We start from the raw sequence: 23,937 nt of genomic DNA, 5'->3' as shown, positions 1-23,937 counted from the left end.
CCACCTTACACCATTCTCCTTGGGCCTCTTACCTGAAGGTCAGCTGGTTTTCCCGCAGCCCCGTGAGGGAGGTTCCGTGTCCTGCAGAGAGGGTGGCTGCCGCGTGGCCCACGGCCGCCCCCCCCCCCTCGCGAGCGAGCACAGGGAGCCAGGCTGAGGAGAGGCCCGCCAGGGCGCTACACCAGCTGCTGGACAGGCCACGCGGCGCCGCCATCGGGCTTCTCATCCAGTTGTTTTCCTCTCTGCACGTCTGTAGACTGACCTGACCCGCAGTGACCACAACACTGGGTGGACAAAGCTTCCCTCTGTCTCTAATCCTGAAAACTCAACCAAGGGTGTGGTGAACCAGCCCCATCTTTACAGAGAACTGGATGCCACAGAGCCACAGTGCGGCCCTCTCCTTCCTCCCCCCTTCCCCCTCCCTCCCCACCCAGTCCTTCCATCCTCCAGCCTTCCTGCACTGAAAGCACAGTGCTGGGTAACTGTCCTTCAGAACTCATTCTGTCGCAAATAATAGAAACACAGCCCGAAAGGGCCTCCATGCTAAAAGGGTGTGAGCTCATAACGCTAACGGCTTCAACTCCACCTACCAGTGAATTTCTCCACAGGGTTCTGCCCACCTCTGGCCGGTGACTTGGCTGTGTGGAGCTAGCCTCCTCCGTGGTAATAACATGCCCGGTCATCCTTGGCCTCCCCCTGCCTGCCTCCGTGTACAGGAGACAGTCACCGCACCCTCCTGGGTCCTCACCAGTGACACTCTGTGGCTTTGACAGCTAGAGGCTGGAGCTGCACGGGACGCACTGGCATGGCCCCGACTCCTGGAACCCACTTCAAGAAATGTGTTCTTATTGTGGAAAAATCCAAAACAGGGTGGGTCAGACCCCCTCAAGAGCAGGGTATCGCACATAACCTAGGGTTCATGGGTGATGGGGTGAGCCCTTGGTGGCCGGCACAAGGACCCCCACAGTTCCTTCTTGCCTGGACAGTGAACACAAAATTGTAAAGTGTGTGTGCATTCTCTGGGGGAGAGGGTACAGCTTTCTCCAGTTCATTATGGCAGTCTGTCTGTCACTTTAAAATAGTGTTAATTACTGCCTTGAGTCTTGGTATCTGACAAACACTCATAACATCTCTGAAATTAGGTTAAAATATCCTGACAAGGATTGAATAATTTTATCTACTTCTTGTCACCTATTTCTATGTGAAGGAATGTGTGTTTCTGGACAGGTATAGAAGAAAGTGACCTAGACCTGCTGAAATTCTTTTTTGTTTTTGTCAGTCCTGCGCACTGTCCCTCAGCTCTTTAGCACTCTACCACTTGAGCCACAGCGCCACTTCCACCTGCTGAGATTCTTCTAAGGCGCCCTCAAATTAATTTGCATCTCCATGCTTCTCGGTGGTAGAAGGGGGTCTCCTGGGGAAGGTTTGCAGGATGAGGGACCTGCCCACCATTCCCTCTCCCACAGAGACTGTAAGGGGAGAGGAGCCCCTGTACCCAACTTGCTGTGAGTGGATTGATGTGCAGGAAGAACAGGCCTGGTGAACAGGGTGCACAACACATCTCTCCAGTCATGGGGCAAGTCGTGGCAGGTCATCCCTCGGCCCTGGCGGCCAGATACTAAGCCAATCCACAGAGTGCTCATGGTTCCCAGTAATAGTTATCATCACGGCTGACTCCAGCTTCCCACGCAGCCCTTGGGAATGTCGATCCAGGATTCACGAAGGATTGAAGTAATCCAGAGTGAGAGACTTGGGTCTGCACGGGCGAGAGGAGAACTGAATCGGAGCCACAGTAGCGAGGGTCACCGTCCACACTGGCAAGAGAGATGGGGAATGAAGGCCCCACTGGCCCGACTTGCGGAGAACAGTTGCTGATCAGCGGCGGGCGCTCCCCTCCTCAAACAACTCAGAGAGCACAGCCACGTGAACGAGATGGCCCAGTGCTCGTCACGTCCCCCAGACAAATGTTTCCAGAAAGAAAGAACTGTAATAAGTATGTCAGGGAACATGATCAGGACAATCATTTTATTCTCTGTTTCCTTCCTTCCTCAGTTGCTGCTGTCCAACTATAAAATGACGAGGGGACATGGCAGGTGAGCCCTGGGGGAGGTGGCTTGGTTACAAGCCCATATCCTTGACATCCTAACCCAAATGGAAACTTGCAGGACCGGAAGAAGACCAAGCCCTGCCCTCTGGACAGCTCCCAATCTGGCCTTTCTCTCTTCACTTTTCTTATTGGGGCTGAGGGAAAGAATGGTTCCTTATTTCTCGATTTCCGTGGTCTCAAGATGCTGTCAGCGCTCAGGCACAGATTCCTCCCCAGCCCCACGCCAGTGACGGCCAAAGCCCTAGGGCTGTTCCTCAACCTCAGGATGTTGTCAGGTGTGAATCACAAACACCTATTTGTTCACTGAACACGTGTCAGTGATGCACTGTGAACCGTGCCTGCAGATACCTGGCTCAGCACAGACCTGGCTTCATGAAGTTGATGTCAAGAGGCCACTTGAACATGAAAACATCCTTAGAGCTAAAGAAGATGGGGAAACACTGGATTAAAAAAAAGGGGGTTGGTAACGAGATCCTCTTCAGACTTGTTATTATGCTAGGATGCATGGCTGATCTCCAGGACACTGAGTGATCTCCAGGACTCTGTTCAGGGGTTATTTCTCCGTGTCGTGGGAAGGCTCTGCCGGAATGCGTTTTGAGCCACGCTGTCTCAGTGCACAAAGCATCGTCCATTCTCGATGCTCCCCCGCAACCCTGGGTGTTCATCCTGCACCCCTTTTCCAGTGACAACGAATTCCATGCTTTTCTCCCTATAGCCTCCATAAGCCCTGAAGTTGTTACTGCTTTTAGTGTTTTTTTTTAATTTTGAAATAATTGTAGACATATCAGATGCTGTGAGTGCTTTTGCTTTCTGAGAAAACTCCATAAATAATTTATCAACTCAGAGTCCACCAAGAGCACGGAGGAGTTCCCCTTTCTCCACATCCTCCCCAGCATTTAATTTTTACGTTTGATAAGAGCCACTCCAACTAGCAATCTCATTGTGGGTTTGATCTTCATTTCCCTGGTAGCTGATGGAGTGTGGCATATTTTCATATGTAATTATGTACTGCTTCACCACATGGACAATGGACAGGGCTGGGTGCATTTCCACTTTGCAAGAAGCAGAAGCAGACAGCAGAATCCCGCACACACAGCTGTGTGGTAACATGCTAGGGCTGCTGTCCACACGGGTCCATTCGGGGCTGAAATGGTACTTGGGTCATGTATCTGTATTCATTGGCCATTTCTATGTCTGCTTTTGGGAAATGTCTGCTTGGGTCCTCGGCCTGTATCTAAATTATTTGGGATTTTGTTGTGTTCTTGAGTTCTTATATCTCCCGTCAACTCTCGTCCCTCATTGTAAAGGCTGTCTCTTCACATGCTTTCCTGGCCTTGCAGAAGGTTTTAGCTTGACGTTGTCCTGTTTGTCTATTTGTGCCTTGTTCTCTGTGCTTTGGGATACTTTCTAAAACACCCTTTCCCAGACCAGTCCACCTACATTTCTCCCACATTTCCTTCCGGTGGCTTCATATTTCAGTCTTAGGTCCATCTTGAGTTGGCTTTTATAACTGATGAAGAACAAGAATCTAGCTTTAACCTTCTGTGTATAGATATCTTGTTTTTCCCAAGACCATTTATTGAGGAGACTTTCACTACAGTGTGTTCTTGACATCACTGTAAAAAACAATTGATTGTGCATATATGAGCTTATTTCTAGAGTCTGTTCTGTGCCGCTGGACTATGCGTCTGTTTTAACGTCAAAGCCATTTTCTGAGACGGGGTGATACAGAGAAAGAATTTCTTTCTATCCTCAGGTGTCCTGTCTAAATTGGGCACACACAAAACCATACGATAATTATCCAAGAAATCAGTGCCGCTGCAACATCTAACTGGAGAATTTGTTTGGATGACCTGTCTTTCTACCTCTGACCTTCTGTGGGTCCAGCCCCAGTTCCGAGCCCCGCGTTGCATTCATGGCATCCCCGCTTGCCTTGGTGATCTGATTGGCCCACTGGTCTCCCACAATGGATCCAAACAGTTCTGAAGAGCCCTGCTCATCGACCCTGAGAGCATCCCCGAACTCCCAGCTGCTGAGCCTTTGCCCCTGTGGACAGGATTATGCACTTCTGGCCTGACACAGACGTGAGGTGCCTTTCTTAGGGCCATACACATGTCTGCACATGTCTCTCTGTGGATGACATCTCCCTTGCTATGCAGCGGAGTCAGGCTGGCACCTGCTACCTTCATCCACTGAAAACTTACGACTCTCCCTGCACAGTCAATCAGCATCTGCAGGGAGATACTCAGCGTGCACACATCTTTTGTTTCTCATCATCAGTTACCTTAGCATCCAATGCAGGCCCTTGCTTGTAAATGGCACTTGGAGTACTCAGTGCTCCTCCCACAAATCCTCATCTGTGTTCTTCTTCATCCGTGACTGCACATTGCTCCCATCCCAGCCCCAGACCTGGCCTCAACCACTTTCCTGAAGGGCCCTGGTTCCTTTCTCTGGAAAATCATAAGGAAAATAGCAAATCTGGGCTTTGTCTCTTGCAGAAGCTTGTGGAAGTGAAGCACTGCGTGTGGCAGCCGTCTGGTTCTGGCTTCTTTCACTCAGCATAGTGGTTTGGGGATCTACCCAGGTGGCTGTGGGACTCAGAGACTCTCTCAGGGCTGAGAGGTGCTGCAGCAGCTGCGTTCACCCCTCCACCCGCACACGGGCACCTCGGTGTTTCCACCTTGAACGATGAGGGAAGAAGCCTTGGTAAAGAACCGCACACAGGTCTTGGCGGGGTCTATAAATGGGACAGCCGGATTCCACCGTGAGGGAGGTGCACCTGTATGGGGGCCTACGGGAGCCGCCTCACTGCTGTTGAAAGCAGGTGCGCCATGTGGCATTCTAACAGCAGCGCGCCAGCATGACAAGGGCTCCCTGGCCTGGACCTTAGCTGGTTTTGAGAGTAAAAGGAAAGGACAGATTACAAAAAGGCGTCCGCAGTGAAGAAAACAGTTTACCTTGATTATGGCGAAACTTACAGAATTTTACACACAGTCAAAATTTCCTACAGCTATACACCTATAAAAGATTGAATTTCAGTGTGTCTAAGCTCCTCCCCACAGACATAACATACAATTCCTGAGAAATATGTACTGTCACTCCTGTGGGATGCCACTGTTTCCTCTCCATGAACATGTGTGCACACCTCTCCATGCACATATGTGTTCATATTTATTTCTGCACATACCTCTTTGCACACACACATATACCTATAGTTAGGTTTATTTATGTAACCCCTATATATATATTTGTAATACATATATACTTTAAAAATTAGTTTATACCAATGCTACTAAATCCAACCTAATATCAGAGAATTTGCGCTAGTCTTCTGTCTTTACAGGCAATTTCTTTCACTGATGAGGAGCAACACAGTGCTCATTATCCACAATGCATCTACTAATTGACTCAACCCTAAACACAAGCATATTCAGTAGCTTCAGAATTGCTGACACATGGTAAGAAAGAGAATTACCTGAGTGCAGTATTTTGTGTCGTGCTGTTGGCCTCTAACCACACAGTATCAACCCAAAGCAGTGTTCTAGACTAATTAGTTCTATTCCACTCCACATATGTAGTGTTTTTTCATTATTCATTCATAATGTTGTCAAGTTCATTTGCTGCCATTTGTATTCTATTTGGGTTCCCCAAATACCTTATGTGTGCACTTCTTTATATTTACATAAATTAGAACTCTCTTGTCTTGGGTAATTTTGTATGGTTTGACAACTGAGCATAGTCATGCATCCTCCACTAAGACTGTACTAAAGCGTGGTTCACTTCGTAGAAATTTGCCACACTGATCTTTGTGTTCAACCCCTCCCATCAGCCCTCCTGATCGATCTCCATCGCTGCAGCTGTGCCTTCACAGACAGTCTTGTAAGTGGTAGCATGTGAAATGAACACTTGCATTCTACTTTCTTTCAGATTAGTGAATAAACCAGTCCTCCCTGTGTGGCGCACTGGTAGAATGTTTGCCAGTCAGTTGTGAGGTCCCAGGTCTGCCTTCCAGCACTTTCTTTCATGGAGTAGCACTCAGTTGCATGGGCATGTGCCACACTTGTTTGCTCCTACTAAGGCTTTCATGTGAGCATATCTCATACCTTTTTGAATTCTCTAGAATGTGTGGTGTGTGTGTGTGTGTGTGTGTGTGTGTGTGTGTGTGTGTGTGTGTGTGTGTGTGTGTGTGTGTGTGTGTGTGTGTGTGTGTGTGTGTGTGTGTGTGTGTGTGTGTGTGTGTGTGTGTGTGTGTGTGTGTGTGTGTGTGTCATTATGCCTGGACCACAGTGGTGTTACATGTTTAGCATGTTTAGTTTCCTACAGGAAATAAAGCATTTCATCTCCATCATCAATTAAATATAAAATCCCAAATCCCTGCACATCCTTTGTTTTGGCAATTTTACCTGGTTGTCCCTTGGAGTTATTCAGTCTTTCTGATAGAAAATCTGTATTGGAAGCTTCATTTCTTAGAGAGAGGAGTTCAGGGAGTGATGGGAGGTGTGAAATTGAACACAGCGTAGACATATGTGGAAATGTAACAACAAATCCTCCCACCGCCTAAGTGATGTAAGCCAATAATAAAAAATTTAAAAAGAGTAAACCAAAAGGAATTGGCATCGAATACATTTGTCCAGAGCGTGACTTCCAAGTTTTCTGCCTAAGTGTGTGAATATAAATACATGAACCCCATTCTACTTTTCGAAAGCTGGGTAAGACATGGCTGACACTTGCAGGTATTCTCTCATTATCTTCAAAGCTGCATTAAGTAGAGAAAATTACAAAATACATTCTTTAAAATATGAGCCATGCTTTAGTAGGTAGGAGTAAAATGAGTCTTTCTCATTTCTTTCTCTCTCATTTCCAGAGATGCCTGGGGCATTGCTAGGATGTAACAAGAAAGCATTTCTGAGCTTAAGCCATGAGCTCTTCCCCCTGGACTCTCCTCACCCCTTCTTCTTTTCTAACAGGAAATGATACCGTGGCATTTCTTGTTTGTAATCACACTTTATGCAAGTCAAGTCCTGACTTGGTCATTTTGCTTTGTTCATTCATTTTTTTCTTGATATCCTCAATCTTTAGTCACAATCCAATTGACTATATACAGTGAGAGTGCATAGGTCAGTTTCTGATTTTTCAAACTATTTCATAGATTCCAATACAGTTGCAATCAGAACAGATGTATAAAAAGTTAACCTATAGAAACAATTTGAAAATGTTAACTTGTTTCATTGATGTTGAATCCCTAAAATGTGTGAAACAAGTGATAGGTTTTTTTTCTTCAAAAGTTGTTATTTTTATAATGATAAACTTTCAGCATTTTTACCCTCCTGAAAGAAACCATTGCCTATATTAGGCCAAGACTCATAAATGAGAAGCAGCATGAGTGTTCTGGAACTTGTTTTTGTCTTAATAGTAAGTTAATATCTTAAAGCAGAAAGATTGCTGAGGAGGTAAGGAAGGTGTGTGTGTGTGTGTATGTGTGTGTGTGTATATGTGTATGTGTATGGTGTGATGTATATGTGTGTATGTGTATTTTGTATCATGTGTGTATGTGTGTATATGTGTGTGGTATGTGTGTATATATGTGTGGTATGTGTGTATATATGTAAGTGGTATGTGTGTATATATGTGTGGTATGTGTGTATATATGTAAGTGGTATGTGTGTATATATGTGTGTGGTATGTGTGTATATATGTGTGTGGTATGCATGTATATGTGCATGTGTATGGTATGGTGTATATGTGTGTATGTCTATTTTGTGTCATGTGTGTATATGTGTGTAGTGTGTATGTGTGTATATATGTATGTGGTATGTGTGTGGTGTGGTGTATATGTGTGTATGTGTATTTTGTGTCATGTGTGTATATATGTATGTGGTATGTGTGTGTATGTGTATGGTGTGGTGTATATGTGTGTATGTGTATTTTGTGTCATGTGTGTATATGTGTGGTGTGTATGTGTGTATATATGTATGTGGTGTGTGTGTATGTGTATGGTGTGGTGTATATGTATGCATGTGTATTTTGTGTTGTGTGTGTGTGTGTAAGTTTATGGGTTTCTCACTATGCTGATCCACATGTCAAAACCCTTCTCCATCTTGCCACTAACTAATAGTTAAAAATATCTTCTAAGGGCAAGATTATTTTGTTCCAAGAAGAGAAATATGTGTGAAAATGCAGAATTACCTTTAAAAACTTGCTGTTAATACAGCTGTATAGAAAAGCATAAGACCTACTTAGAAACAGAACATAGTATTAGCTAGATCCTAAAGACCACCCAAACCCCTCATATAACGGGCAAATCAAAGAGCCCACTGACAGCATGGCTGACTCTAGAAAACCCACAGTCCTCCTCATTTTTGCTTTCCTTCCAAGTAAATGGAACCCACGTTTCTAGTTACGGTGCTGAGAGACAACAGTATGTTCACACTATCAGTAAGACTACTTCAAAAAACGAGAACTTCTACCTCTGGTCCTTTGCAGGAGGAACTCTATACGGACCTCATGCGGCAAGCCTCCTCCAGGGTGTTATGAGGAGCAGCAGCAGGGCTTCTTCACAAGTGCAGGGCCTTTGGCTCCACCTATTCCTTTGCATTTTAGCAAGAAAAACCAGGTGACTTGCGCGAACACCAGTGTCAGGGAAGCGTGAGGGAGGAGAGTCCAGCGCAGCATGATGTGAAGTCAGAGTGGAGGGGAACTGAGTCAGCCCGAAGCCCCTCACTTCTGACGCAAGGGCACAGGGCCGAGTGGCAGCGTGGTCAGTCCCCGGTGGATGCCCGAGTCGATGGCTAGCACGCACCTCCATCTACATTAAACCTTTTCCCATAAAGTTGTGTTTATATGTGAGAGGCTGAGATCAGCAACAACTGGGAATAAAACAAAGCAACTGGAACAAGAGACTGGAGTAATAAAAGTGACAGGACTATATGGTTTCTTCTTTGTGCACAAATACTTTCTTTGACTTTCACCTTTTCACGTGAGGAAAGCACTCTCCAGCATCTCTCCAGTATGTCTGAACGGCCAGCGTCTCTCTTCTTGTACTGTGGGACCATTATTAAGAAAAGTCAGGGTTACTTAAACACAGAAACTGCGCTTCCCTGATAGTCAAGCTGAGAGGCGAGAGGGTCCGACACTGCTAGCGGGTGGGTACAGAGCGCTGACGGACCACGGAAGGTCCCGGAGGGATGAAGGGGCTGGCAGCAGAGGCCATCACACTACTCAGAACGTCATGTGGCCGAAAATTCATGGGGCATTGATTTCTGTGGTTTCCATATCACATTCCTGGATCATGGTTGACCGCAACTAAACTGAGGGAAGTGACAGCTCAGCTCAGAATGGACTTGTGTGCTTCATACACACAGAAAAAGGAAACTCCTCACCGGGGAAGGGTTCTGTGTCTGCTCTAGGTAAAAGACTACACTTAGGGCTATGCCCCAAGACCAGAGCCACAACCTTGCCATGAATCCTTTTCTCATCACATGAGCAAAAATTGCCCTCTCCCAGGACCCTACAGTTCAGAACCGAAGAAGGGGTCACCGGGGGTCTCTGCAGGCGGAGTGTGGGACACTAGAGAAGACCAGCACAAGGGTGAGAAGCTCACGTGCACACACCTACCAAGGCCCGCCTGCGAGGATGCTCCCCGCACAGGGCTGGGTCTCGCTGGCCTCCGTGACCTTCCGGTAGGGAGGATGACGCAGGGGCAGCCTCCTCCTCAGCCCAGTCACACGAGAGGGGTCACAGACCACCTGGAGAGAGGCATTCTTCCGTGCTCTGCCTCCAGCAGACAGACCTGCCACCAGGTGGACACCAGAGTCACCATCTGACATCGGACCTGGTGCCCCTTCCAAGATTCCTCCCACCGGCCCCAAACTCGGGGGAGAAACTGAGATTGGTGAGCACGTTGAAGGCAGGGATGGAGTGTACTAGCGTACTCTGAGGTAGAGGATGGAGTGTACTAGGAAAGAGACCGGGAGAGGCCTCTGGCCTGCAGTTCAGGCTGTTAGACCCAGGGCAGCCTCACAGTGGGAGGGAAGTCAGGCTCTTTTCTGTGACATTGAAGCCACCACAGTCCCTGCATCTGGATTGGACAGAAACTTCCTACGCTCCATGTGTGTAAGACAAACAAACCAGAAAAGGGCCTACGATCTCCACTAGTCAGGTGCCTCTGTTTAAAACCAGCCTCGTAGCTACCTTGAAGGGCTACCTGGAGAAAAAGCCAGTCACTCTGTGACTGCCTCCTGAGTCAGGAGGACGCTGAGGTCATATTGGATGCTTGTTGAAGCCTTCAAGGTGTTTTTCACGTGATACATCATTTTTGATAGAGCTCCTTTGATTGCAGAAGAAGAAAATCGATACTCATACAAAGTAGCTCAGAAAACAACAACAACAAAGACAGACAGATGCATTATGGATGTAACCTAGATTTTCTGGCACCCCTCCGCAGCCCAGCCCCTCCCCCATCCCACCTCGAACCTCTACTTAGTGTTACATCAAACAGCCCCATTTCTTTACCACAAAACTCAGGTCCAGACGAAAAACACATTAGGCAACCCAGATTTCTACTGACACTTCTCTGAAAAACCAGAAACAAGAAACAAACATCTTTATCCGACTCCTGAAGTGCCTCTTGGGGATGCCAGAGACGTTCCTCCCGGTTTCCTTTCATCTCTGGTCACAAAGCCTCCCAGGCGCCTCTATTTGTCTGACAAATTCAGACCTGGCAAGCTCTACTCAATGCTAATCTGGAAAGGGGCCACCACTGAATTGCTTAGAAGGCAATTCAGAATCCAGTGACCTTTTTTTTTCTTTTTGGACAAAAATCAAGCAGTGGCTGTGCTGCACCTGGAGGTTCAGCTGCCTGCCGCTCCCTGAGGCCCCGGAGCCAACCCCAGACACCATCCACAGAGAAGAGAAACAGCACACATGCACTGCTACTGAAGAGCAGTTGGTTCACCAACCCTCCTGGTCACCCTGTTCAACTGCTGGACCTACATTGGTCCTTTCTGGCAGGTCACTCCACCCTGTGGTCCAGCTGGATGAGAGTAAGGGCATCGTCCATCCCAGAATGCAGCCTTGTTTCAGCACCTGTCTGTGCAGAGCTGGCCAGCCACCCCATCTGACATCAGAACATCAGCCATCCAAAGAGCCTGAAAGCTGCCTGTGTCTGTCCAGAGTCATCATCACCAGGGACCCAGCCAGGACCAGCTTGCAGGCTGAGTAGGGAATGGCTGTCCTGCTAACAGAGCACCTGCAAATGGCCAAAAAGTAACCATGCCCACCAAGGTACAGACACCACTGCAGACCCACAACGTCTTGGGTCATTCAAAGGAAGCTTACAAGTATCCAATGCTGTAAACCCTCTTAAAATGTTCAATAAATTTCAAGATTATATGGATTAAATATTAAATACAATTTGGGAAGCAGTGTGTAAATAAGAGGTTGTTGATCTCTTTGAGAGACAATTGGCTGTTTAAATAATAGTCTAGCTATCCATCCACAAGGCAGTGTCGTTTTTCTAACAGGTAATAAACAAAATGCATAATGGCAGTAATATGAGATTAGAGAGAATAATTCAGGTAGTACTGGCTCATGTCTGCAGTTCTAGCTACTCAGGGGGCTACATCTGAAGATCAAGGTTCAAAGTCAGTCTGGGCAGAAAAATCCACGAGACTCTTATCTCCACTTGGGCAGTGAAAAAGCCAGTCTAGAAGCATAACTCAAGTGGCAGAGTATAAGCCAAGCCATGAGAAAAGAGTACAAAGACCTGAATTCAAGCCCCAGTTTGGGGTGTGGGAAGGAGAATAAAAGGAATTATAGTGTTGTCAGTTCCTATACTGGAGTATAGTTCTATAATATTACTGGAAGGTACACTGTGCTAACTAAAACCTAAAGCAGTACAGTATGAGCTCTGAATGACCACTACACTAGAGAACATGGGGTAGAGTTTGTAAGCCAGCAGTGGAGCTAAAGGAAATCATATGGATCATAGTCTAGGTGCAGACAGATAAGTAATGAGGAATAAGTTAAGATGATATTAATAGGAAACAAATAGCAACATGATATAAACAGAACCATATCAATAATTGCTTTAAACATAAATGGCCTAAACCCCCCCCCCAAAAAAGCAGAGATGATATGTTGGATTAAAATTTTCATGCTGGCTATAAGAAATGCCTTTTAAGAGCTGGGCACTGGTGGCTCATGCCTATAATCCTAGCTACTCAGGTGGCTGAGATTTGAGGATCACAGTGTAAAGACAGCCAGGCCTGGAAAGTCCATGAGTCTCTTATCTCCAATTAACCACCAAAAGGCCAGACATGAAGTAATGATTTAAGTGACAGGACATTAGCCTTGAGCAAAAAAGCTGAGGGACAATGCCCAGGCCCTGAGTTCAAGCTTCTAGACTGTCAGAAAGAAGAAAGGAAGAAAGAAATTCCTTTTAATTACACAAACAGGTCAAAAGTAAAAGGACAGGAGATATATAGTGTGCTACCATTAATAATAGTTAAGTGAGTAAATTAGTATGAGGTAAGTTTGATTTCAGTGTGAAGAATATTAGCAATCAAGTTGTTTCATGACAAAAATGATTGATTTGACAATATGCATGAAAACCCTAATCATTTACACAAAAAATGATGTGATCTCCTTAAAATCTAAACCAGATAAAATCACTTGAAGTATAAAGAGGAGAAATGCACAAATCTATAACTGTAATGGGAGGCATAATATCCTTTGCTCAACTGATAGAATAAGTGTAAGATAATTTATTGAAGACTGAAACCACCATCGACATGATTTACATTTTAGGCACTCGAGTAAAACTAGGGGAATACTTGGTTTCCCAGTGCACATGGAATGCTGACCAACATAGACTGTTCTGAGTGATAAAATAAGCCTTATTAAACCATGAAATATGCAAGTCATTCAAAGTTTGCTCTCTGTTCACAAGAAAAAAAGTAAAAAGCAATAAGATCTCTGGAATCTTTCAATGATTTGGGTACTAATAAACATTTCTTTGGGAAAGGAGAAAAACAAAGCCAAATTAGAAATTACTTTGGCTTGAATTCAGGTAAAAGCACAGCATACAAAACTGTCATAAAAATAAAAAGTGCCAGTAATGCAATACCTAGTGGGGAATTTGTAACACTACCTACAAAGAAAATGAAGAAAGGCCTAAATACAAGACTTCCATGTGCATTTAAGGGTATAAGAAAGAATACCGATTCAAAGAAAGCAATAGAATATTAAAATCAGAGCACAGAATCTTAATATATATTGTAATTATGTATGTATGTGTTAAGAAGAAAAAATAATATGAAGAGCAATAAAATCATAATTCTTTGAGTTCCATGAAGTTGATCAATCTAGCCAGACTGGCATTCAATGTTTCCTTCTAGAATTCATGTAGCTTTAGGTTTGATACTTGTATTTATACTTATGGGTTTTGAGAAAATATTTTCATATGGTAGTAGGTCTGAATCAAGCATTAGTCCCCCCCAACACACACGTAAATATCCATCTTGCAAACATGTTTCAAAAAAATGCAGCTCTGAGGACAATTCAAACATGAAGTCACAGACTAGGAGAGCCCTTCTGTAAGTCATATATATGACAAACAAAGAAGAACTATAACTCAGGAGAAATCAAGCAACCCAACAAGGAAGGTGTCAGAGATTTGTTTGGACACGTCAGCAGAGCTGGTGCAAGTAATCATGGGCGCTCAGCACAAAACTCAACCACGAGGTACCACGAAACACGGAAATGACAAAAGCAGTGGGGGACTGGCAAGGTTTGGAGATCAAAGAGCCTCCTCCCTTGTGGGCAAATGTCAACTTCTAAAACCACTGGGAAATAGTCCGGTAGTTTAATCTTTAGAATGTTACACACGTGATCCAGCAAAAACACTCCTAGGTACGTACGCTCCCTAAGTGTCTGTAAAAGGCCGCTGAGCCCACACACGATGGCCTGGCCTTGGACATCTGTGAGTCTGGTGCCTGGATGAGGACCACCAGGTTGCTACTGTGTGTTCCGGAGCTGAGCAGGGTTGCAGCCTGGCTGGAACCCACATCTCTTGGAGTGAGGAAGCCCTGAGACTCGACCTGCACCAGTCAGGGGGCCAGGCACGGCTAACTGTGACGTCCCCCCTCCCCCCACCCCCCCCCACCCCCCGCTCACGTCCCCGCCTTGGCTCTCTCTCCCAGGTGATGTTTGTCACAGTTATAGTCTCTTACAAGGGTGAAGCACACCAGCTTTATATATATATATATTTTTTTTATGATAAATAAGACAAAAATACGAACACTTCCCACCACAGGCACATTTTGCCAGACGTAATTTTAAGTTACCGAGAAATATTTATGCTACGGCTTCTTAATACTGAATGTGAAATGTCCATAGGGGGAAGAGAGACTACGGAAAAACCCCACTCCTTCTAGCTGGGTGCTAAGAAATTACTATGAACTTCCAAAAGCCCGAGAAGTGGGGGATGAGGATGAACAAAGAGTTATGTAAGTTCCTCTACCTCAGTGGACTACAGTCATATTTCCAAGCCCACCCTCAAACATAACATCAGATTTGAAGGCTATGTAAATGTCTAATCAATCTATTTCCTTCATGAGGTATGAATGGAGGCAAAGCATTTATTCCCAGATCTCTGCATATTCTTCATATGTTCAAGTCCCTATTAAGCACAAACCAAAGATGCTGTCATTTGTATGTAACACACACACTTTCAACAATACAGTGTAAATATATAAACAGTGGTTATCATGTGTTAAGTAATGACAAGGAAATGTCTGCACATGTTCAATACAGGTACAATTCCCCCCCCAAATATTTTGAATGCATGACTGGTTGAATCTAGCAGCACAGAACTCACAGACAGGGAAGAGCAGCTACACTGTGTTTGACTCAAAACAATAAATGAGCAAGTGAAATGGAAAGGCAATTATTACTCATTTACTGCTTTCTATTCTTGGAAATTTAGCTTACTCTTGGTCTTATATTCATTGATGTATTTTACTCAGAAAAGAAGGACAATTAAAATTTTGAAGATCAATAAAATGTAAAACCAAAATAACAGTTTTTTAAACTAATATCCTGGAAGTCATTAAAGCAATTTATGTTTTATGTATTAAACTTTTCTAAAATTCTTCAGTTCTGGGTACTAAAAAGAATTCACATGGCTTATTTATCTGGGTGCCCTTTCCTGCTTCTCTCATGAGTTATCAAGCAAATAAGTGGTCTTCCTGTTCAGAATGACCTAACATGGTGGAGACACACCATGAACTACACAGCTCCCTGCCAACACTAAGTCCCCCTAACAAGCAAGCTTCAAGCTGATTGGCCCCTTGACTTTGTGATCAGTGGTGAAAAGAAATGACATATAGCCTGGTGTGGTAGAATGAGCCAAGAACTGGAGGTGGGAGTGCAGAAAGGACCACAGGCTCAGAAACAGGTGGGAACAGGGCTCTGTGTTGGTGGGAGGGTCTGAAATTAAATCCCAGCACCCAAGCTGGGTCAGCCGAGCCGGCGTTCTTCCCGGGGGCTGGGATTCTGCACTACGCTGGATGCCTGCCTGGTGATGGCTCTGAACCAGTCTTGTCAGGGGGATGGAAAGAACCACTCTGCATCATGGCAGGGGCAGCAAGGAGTCCAGGGCCTCGTGGAAACTTGCCTCAGCCCGTGGCAGCTTAGGAGTTAGAGGCCTGTTTAGTCCCTCGCGGGACAGTCTCCCACAATCCACAGCTCAGTCTTTCCTCAACTATTTGAAGGAACAGTATCTGAAGAACCCCCAGATGTGCTGCATTTACAGATCCAAGGCGATGTTTGGCATGCTTCGGAGGATGAATATGGAAAAAACTTCTAAAGAGGAAGAAAAGAACTATGAAAGCAGAAAAAAGAATCGACACGCTACATCTGGGACAAGAATGGATAAAATGGCTTCACATCTCACGGGAATCTGAGGCCAGAATTGTAGAGAGAAGTCTCCAGTCCTGTTGGATGCAAAATTCTAGATCCGGAAAGAAATACACCGTGAGGATGAAAGCACAGTGCAAATGCATGCAGGTGGACTGCGCTTGCTTCCATCCACCAAATAGATTACCGAGCCAAAAGGGAATCCGGTAACACAGCTTCTCTTCCTTTAGTTTTTCTTTCTGCAGTATGAGAGGGTTAAATGGCGCACACTTCCACTTGCTCCAGCCACACCTAGAGCTCTTTTGTTTTTATCTTTTTTATTTTTTAGGTAAACAAAGTTTATTTGAAAGCAAAAGGAAAGCCATGAAAGAAGTAGCAGAAATTCTCCATCAGGAGAGGACACTGAAGAGGGTGTGTGTGTGTGTGTGTGTGTGTGTGTGTGTGTGTGTGTGTGTGTGTGTGTGTGTGTGTGTGTGTGTGTGTGTGTGTGTGTGTGTGTGTGTGTGTGTGTGTGTGTGTGTGTGTGTGTGTGTGTGTGTGTGTGTGTGTGTGTGTGTGTGTGTGTGTGTGTGTGTGTGTGTGTGTGTGTTCGTGCGCGCGCGCACGCGCACGCGCACGCGCACACGCGCGCATGTGCTGGTCCTGGGACTTGAACTCAGGGCCAGGGTGCTGTCCTCAGTTATTTTTGTTCAAGGCGAGTGTTCTACCACTTGAGCCACAGCACCACTTGCAACTTTTCTCTTTCTCTCTCTTTTTTTGGTGCTTAATCGAAGATAAGAGCTTCACCAACTATCCTGCCCAGGCTGGCTTTGAACCTCAATTCTCTTATCTCAGCCTCTTTAGTAACTAGGATTACAGATGTAAGCCACCTGCACCTGCTTTGCCCAGGCAGTCCTCAGACTCACTTCACTTCTTGAGTAGTGGGAATTACAGGTGTGCATGACCATAGCTGGCGCAGCATTTCTTTTGTTACACTCAAGCGTTTCCTACCTATGTCTCGGTGATGAAATAAGCACTAGCACTAGAAAGAAAATGTCACTAAGTTTTGGAAGATATAATACTAGAGTTGGCAGGGTGCTCTGGACTGGGAGCCTGGCACTACAGAAAATGCCTTGGTATGTCATCACAAGCAGCTCTGAAACAGAAGAGCTTAATATGCCTTCCTCACCAGAAGACCAGGGCAGGGATGTTCTGTCTATGGTGCAGACTTCTGTCTTGCAGTGTCAGGTGATAAATACTGAACAACGAACACCTGCTGGGCCATCAGAGGTGTTATAATCGCTAATCATCTTACGCACGAGAGGAGCTCAGAATGGATCCAAAGTGAGACTTGCACAGCCTAAGTTTCGAGTCAACTGGTCTGTGAAAAGAACCAGCTGAGTTCCACCTGACAGATATGATGCCCTTCTTGTCTATGAAGATATGGAAGGGTAGAATGGGGCCTAAGAACACCGGGAGTTCAGAGGGCCCTGCTAGCTAGCTGCCTTTATGCACGGACAGGGAAGTCTTACCGCAGACAAAGGAGGCAACCTCACAAGCCAGAAAAAAAAATTTTTCCCCAGATCCGCTATGCTAACCGTGGCTGCCAAATGGTCGAGGGATTAAAGAACCTTTATCTTGCCCTGGGCCAGTTGGAGATTTATAACATTGTTTGTGGGCCGATCAAAATGATCAGTGCAGGCAGACAACCAGAGACTGCCAATGAGAAGCATGCTTCTCTTTCTGCGTATAGCAAATTATTTGCAGAGCCTTATTTAGCCTGAGGACCAAATATTCCTCACCCCTGCCTAGTATCCGAACAATATAAATTATATAATATATGTGCAGTCATTGTTGCAGGAGAGAAAGAGACAGAATAAAGAAATAATGATGCCAAATTGTCCAATATGGAGAAGATTTTAAAGAGAAAAATTAGATGAAACCTGTGGCCAGGCAGATACTAATCAAGAATGGAAAATGAAAAACAATGAAACAACCTCGAAAGCAGACAGAAAAAGGGAAATCAGACATAACATGTGAGCAATTATATCAGATAGTGTGAAGACTTCAGATACCTCAAGCTGTAAGTGCATACTTGTTTTACAAACATTCTTTTTTTTTCAGTCATGGGGCTTGAACTCTGGGCCTGGGCACTCTCCCTGCACTCTTCAGCTCAAGGTGAATGCTCTACCGCTTGAGCCACAGCACCACTTCCAGCTTTCTAGTAGTTTATTGGAGATAGGAGTCTCATGGAGTTTCCTGTCTGGTCTGGCTTTGAACCGTGATCCTCAGCTCTCAGCCTCCTGAGTAGCTAGGAGTACAGGCATGTGCCAGCAGTGCCAGGCTATACCCATTCTTAATGTAAATATATGGTGTGCTTTCTGGCATCCAGGCCTATGCCTAGTGCGCTGCAAAGCCCACGTTCGGGGTTCCGGGTGCACCATGCTCATCAGACCTGCCTGCCCCAGGAGGGATCATCGAGAAATAGATGCTATGCAAAACGTCTTCCTTCTGCCAGGGTGAGATGAAGTTGTCCTGTTCTCCCCGATTCTGGAGGCTTGGGGTGAAGCAGTACTTCTCCATTAGTGGAGAGGGCCTGGTGCTATTAGACCCAAACATCACTAGACCCTTACAAGACTCTTACCATGAAGAGTCCACAAAGCTGGGCACTACAGTTGAATAATCCATCCTGAGGCTACTGGCTCAGTTGGGTTTCAAAGTGCACACTTCAGAGAGCTGCCTCGACTGCTTCTAGAAACAGAGAAGCCATCATCCTTGAAGTGATGCCTGAAGTAACCCAGACCAACAAGTGGCCACGTGAAATTACTCTTCAAGATAGCTGTCAGCATCACACCCCAACCTCTGCTGTCTCTCCAAAGCTGAAGCTGAAGGAGGAGCTAACGGAAGGGACCCCTTTGACGGGAGCTACCTTCAGCTGTCATTCTTTGCTTTCTGCTCTGGTTGAGTATGGTCCTCCAGTACAACCACATTAGTTCTCTGCATTTCCTACAGAACCAACATGTGTCTCCTCTGGTCAAGGCTGCGTGCACTTTCAAGTTTCTGAGACCCAGTTACAATGTAGGGAACACTGCCACGGGAGCTGACTTTGGACATGGTCCTGTTGACAAGGCAGCCACAACTATTTCTGGAGGGGCATTATCACTGGCTGGTCCTCCATGGGCACCAGCCACTGTACCCAAGACCAAATCAGCCTGACTTGGTGTGACCGCCTAACCCCACAGGGGTCCAGGACCACTGAACGTCTCTTCTTCAGAGCAGTGGCTTCTGTGTGCGGCATAGTAATGCTATGGTCAATTATCCTTGCTGATCTTGACCAGATCATTGATTGCTTCCAAGTCCAGAGCAAGGAACTCTGGTTTCCCTGTTCTAGGGGTGCAAGATCTAAGAAGGGACTCACAGTCAATAACCCATGTACACTTGGCTAAACCTAACCACTGAGTAGCCACCAAAAAGAGAAAGGCAAAAAGGGGTCCAGAAATCTCTGCACAGAACAAGTTGTAGTAACGTGGCAAGCTTAAGCTACTGCCCAGCAGTCCAGGGATGCATGACACAGACCAGGTGAGTTGAGCAGGGGACTCAGCTGAGAGGTGGGGGCTTTTCCTCCCAGGAAATCTCCCAAGATTCCGCTCAGCATGGAAACAGACGGCGTCCTCTGCTGCCCACCTGTCCTTCAGTCCTGCACAACTCCCTACCCACTCATTTAACCCCACATTGCTACTTCCTCCCAGCCGCTCTCAAGGCAAACCACCAACAGTGTCAAACTCCAACCTGCACAGATTCTTCTCTGAAAATAAACAAAAAGAAATCGGCCTTTTTTTTTTTTTCTTTAGCTAACACCAGACCCACACTCTCACTTTGGGCAGATTGCCCAAAAGTCCCTGCAGATTTTAAATCACGAGAGGTAGACTGATAAGGCCACAGCTGCATGTTAGAAAGCGGGCAGTGCTCAATTCTTGGTTGGGTCCTTGGAACCTGATAAAGGTCACATTAGTTAATGGATAATTGATGGGGGCTGTTTATTGAATCAACATGATTCAATTAGCCCTGTAGTGGGTAGGCACTCACAGGTGTTCACCGATTTGTTGGCTCTCTAGCACTTTCTATCCTGTTGGTGTGCCTTCCAACCCTTTCCAGAAAGTTTTATCGGTCTCAATATCCTGCAGTCAAGTTCTGCCAAGAAGTCACTTTAACACCAGAGCCAATGGCATTTTTAAAAGGAATTACTGAATGATCTCCTGAGCCCCAGGGGCCTCCCCCATGTAATCACTGCTGTGTGAAACTGTATTATTCTTCATTTAAAATCTTATAACATCAAGCACTTCATGTTTAAAAAAAAGGCATCTCCCACAGATATAAAATGAAGTCCATGTGACACATGCAACTAGTCAAATCCCAGGGAAGGAGACCAGCTCCCAGGTGCGCCTTCCCGAATCTGATCTTCCATCCAGGTCTCATCCGAGCAGTGAGTTCTGGGCATCATTCCGTTGAAATAAAAGTCTTCCTCTTACGTAACTCTTAAGAGACCATGGTGTCTCACCCATCCAACGCATCCCATCACAAACAACTCCACACAGGCCCGTGTCCCCGCCGGCCAGGCGGTTCCCAGGAGTGGTCTTCGACGGTGCTAGTGCCTGCGAGCGCGCACACACACGCACACGGAATAGAGAGACCGAGGCGTAGCAAAGGCGAGATGAAAGAACGGCGCTTAGATGCCCAACGCCTCTCAAATGCCCTGCTCCAAAGAAGGCAGCCGCTTCCAGATGGAGAATCAAAAACGAGTCAGGAAAGCACCCTAAGAACTTTCAGAGCGCACGAGGCACGGCTGCCGCTCTCCTGGGCAACCCTGGGATCAAGAATGCCCTCACAGCCAACCACCACCAAGCAGACAGGTGCGCGCGCACCCCGGGGGACGGTGGTGCGGGACCAGCACGCGCGCGTGCGCCCACCCAGAGCCAGGTGTGCGTGCGCTGTGTGCGGGGCACGGCCCGCGCGCCCGCCCGGCTGGGGAGAGGCTCGGCCCCACCTGGCCTCACGCGTCTCCGGGAATCTCCACGCACTCCGGTCCACGCGCGCGGCCGGGACGCCCCCTCCACCTGCTGGGCCGGGCTCGGGCAGGGGCGCCGGCAGGGCGCCTTGGAGTGCCTTAAACACACACACTCACTCACACCTTCCTTCCGTGAACCCTGCGTGCTGAAGGCGGCCAGGGCGGACGGATGGATGGACGGACGGACGGACGGACAGGCCGCAGCTCCGAGCCCACAGGCTGCGGACGCCCCGCAGCGGGAGCGCAGCCCCCGCGCGGCCGCGGGCGCCTTACCTTGTGGCCTTTCCCGGGGGGACACCGGACGTGGTTGGAGGCTCCGGCCGTTTGATTCATGTCCAGAGGAAGTTGGGGGCTCGCGGTTCTCCGCCTTCCAAACTTGCTGGGCGCGCGGAGGGAGGCGGCGGCGCCCCGGCTCGGGCGCGGGGGGCGTCCCGGCGCCGCGGATTCCCCGGCGGGGATCGGTCAGACCCGCAGCCCAGCGTCCGTCCCCGGAGCCCGAGCGAGCGCGGGCCGGCGCCGGGGGCTCGCGGTGCTGCCTTCCCGGGGAGCCGTCCAGGGCTGTCTGGAGGCGAGCGGCGGGGAGCGGCGGGGAGGCGCGGGGAGCGGCGGGGAGGCGCGGGGGGCGGAGGAGCGCGGCGGGGCGCTGCGCGGGCGGCGGGGCCGGCGGTCGCGGGGCGCACGCGCCCACCCCGGCTCGCGGGCGGCGCGGCTCCGGAGCGGCGCGGGCTGGCTCTGCGCTCCCGCGCGGGTCTCCGCACCCGAGGCGCCGGCGCACGAGCCGCGCCGCAGTCCGCGCGGCTCCCGCGCCCCCGCCCCGCCCCGCCCCGCCCCGCCCGGCCCGGGCTAATTAAGAAGCAACTCCGGGAAGCGGAGCCCGCTGCGGACGCCTGCGGCTCCGGCTCGGCCGCGGGGAGGGGGCGGGCGGGGCTCGGCCGGCAGCCGCGGCGGAGGCGAAGCCAGGCGGGGGCGGGGCGGTACCGGGCGCCCTGGGCTCAGTCCCGAGGAGCACCCAGCCCGGGGCCGGGCGCGGGCGCCAGGGGCCCGGTCCCGCTGGGAGAAGGGAAGCGGGGGCGCGTCCACCCTGCTCTGCAGGGCGAGTCCGCAGCCCCGGGGCGCGCCTCTGTGAGTCGTGGCCTAAGGGGCCCCTGCTGCACAGGTGGAAGAAATACTGGTGAAGGGAGCGGCGCTGCTGCCCGGACCCCAGGTCAGGGCGGACCCCAGGTCAGGGCGGACCCCAGGTCAGGGCGGACCCCAGGTCAGGGGCTGACCCCAGGTCAGGGGCAGACCCCAGGTCAGGGCGGACCCCAGGTCAGGGCGGACCCCAGGTCAGGGGCTGACCCCAGGTCAGGGGCAGACCCCAGGTCAGGGCGGACCCCAGGTCAGGGCGGACCCCAGGTCAGGGGCAGACCCCAGGTCAGGGCGGACCCCAGGTCAGGGGCAGACCCCAGGTCAGGGGCAGACCCCAGGTCAGGGCGGACCCCAGGTCAGGGGCAGACCCCAGGTCAGGGCGGACCCCAGGTCAGGGGCAGACCCCAGGTCAGGGCGGACCCCAGGTCAGGGGCGGACCCCAGGTCAGGGGCGGACCCCAGGTCAGGGCGGACCCCAGGTCAGGGGCTGACCCTAGGTCAAGGGCTGACCCCAGGTCAGGGGCAGACCCCAGGTCAGGGCGGACCCCAGGTCAGGGCGGACCCCAGGTCAGGGGCTGACCCCAGGTCAGGGGCAGACCCCAGGTCAGGGCGGACCCCAGGTCAGGGCGGACCCCAGGTCAGGGGCTGACCCCAGGTCAGGGGCAGACCCCAGGTCAGGGCGGACCCCAGGTCAGGGCGGACCCCAGGTCAGGGGCAGACCCCAGGTCAGGGCGGACCCCAGGTCAGGGGCAGACCCCAGGTCAGGGGCAGACCCCAGGTCAGGGCGGACCCCAGGTCAGGGGCAGACCCCAGGTCAGGGCGGACCCCAGGTCAGGGGCAGACCCCAGGTCAGGGCGGACCCCAGGTCAGGGGCGGACCCCAGGTCAGGGGCGGACCCCAGGTCAGGGCGGACCCCAGGTCAGGGGCTGACCCTAGGTCAAGGGCTGACCCCAGGTCAGGGGCAGACCCCAGGTCAGGGCGGACCCCAGGTCAGGGGCTGACCCTAGGTCAGGGGCGGACCCCAGGTCAGGGGCAGACCCCAGGTCAGGGGCTGACCCTAGGTCAGGGGCCGACCCCAGGTCAGGGCGGACCCCAGGTCAGGGCGGACCCCAGGTCAGGGGCTGACCCTAGGTCAGGGGCCGACCCCAGGTCAGGGCGGACCCCAGGTCAGGGCGGACCCCAGGTCAGGGCGGACCCCAGGGCGGCTAGGATACAGCCGCAATGGTGAACAGTCCGTCCTATTCTGTCTTAGATCTTTTTTTCAGGCAGTGATTGCTGAGTGTGTGTTCTAGGTACAAACCGAGGCACACGGTGCAGCTTCTAGTTCCCACTCCCAGATTTCCAGTGTAATTGGGTCTGAAGCGCAGGAGGGAGTTGGGCTGGAGTTCATATGGGAGGTGTTCATATGCTCAGGCTCATGGGCCCTGGGAACCTTGGCTCATGCCCACAGGGTAGGAGAGAACAAAGGACACTTCTCAACTGCTGTGGTGCCTCACACCTGTAACACAAGTTGCTTGAGAGGCAGAGATCCGGAGGATTGCAGTTTGAGGCCACACTCCCTGGGAGGGGATTCGAGAGGCCCCACTGTGGTGTGTAGGCTGCACACAGCTAAGTGGGGTGTAGGTAGGAGCAACCGTGTAAGGCCAGCCTGGAAAAAAAAAACCACAACCCATAACCCTGCCCAAAAGATAACTAACAGCACAAAGGACTGGGGTCTTGCCTCAAGTGGTAAAGTGCCAAAT

General features: G+C 49.2%; 1 protein-coding gene across 1 annotated transcript in view; it reads right to left on the bottom strand.

Annotated features, from left to right (window-relative positions):
• Dpp6 (dipeptidyl peptidase like 6) overlaps nt 1-21,411 on the bottom strand; it is a 648,628-nt gene extending 627,217 nt beyond the window's left edge. Inside the window, exon 1 of the mRNA XM_069997168.1 lies at nt 21,342-21,411. Within this exon, the coding sequence (XP_069853269.1) occupies nt 21,342-21,401 (60 nt within the window). The 5' untranslated portion in view covers nt 21,402-21,411. The remainder of the gene's footprint in view (nt 1-21,341) is intronic.
• Between the last annotated feature and the right edge of the window lie 2,526 nt (nt 21,412-23,937).

The sequence above is a fragment of the Dipodomys merriami genome, unplaced genomic scaffold (genome assembly GCF_024711535.1).
Source record: "Dipodomys merriami isolate MVZ:Mamm:240054 unplaced genomic scaffold, mDipMer1.0.p SCAF_5, whole genome shotgun sequence".
Lineage (NCBI taxonomy): Eukaryota > Metazoa > Chordata > Mammalia > Rodentia > Heteromyidae > Dipodomys > Dipodomys merriami.
The sequence above is the reverse complement of the archived record's forward strand: the minus strand, read 5'-3'. Positions and strand labels throughout refer to the sequence as shown.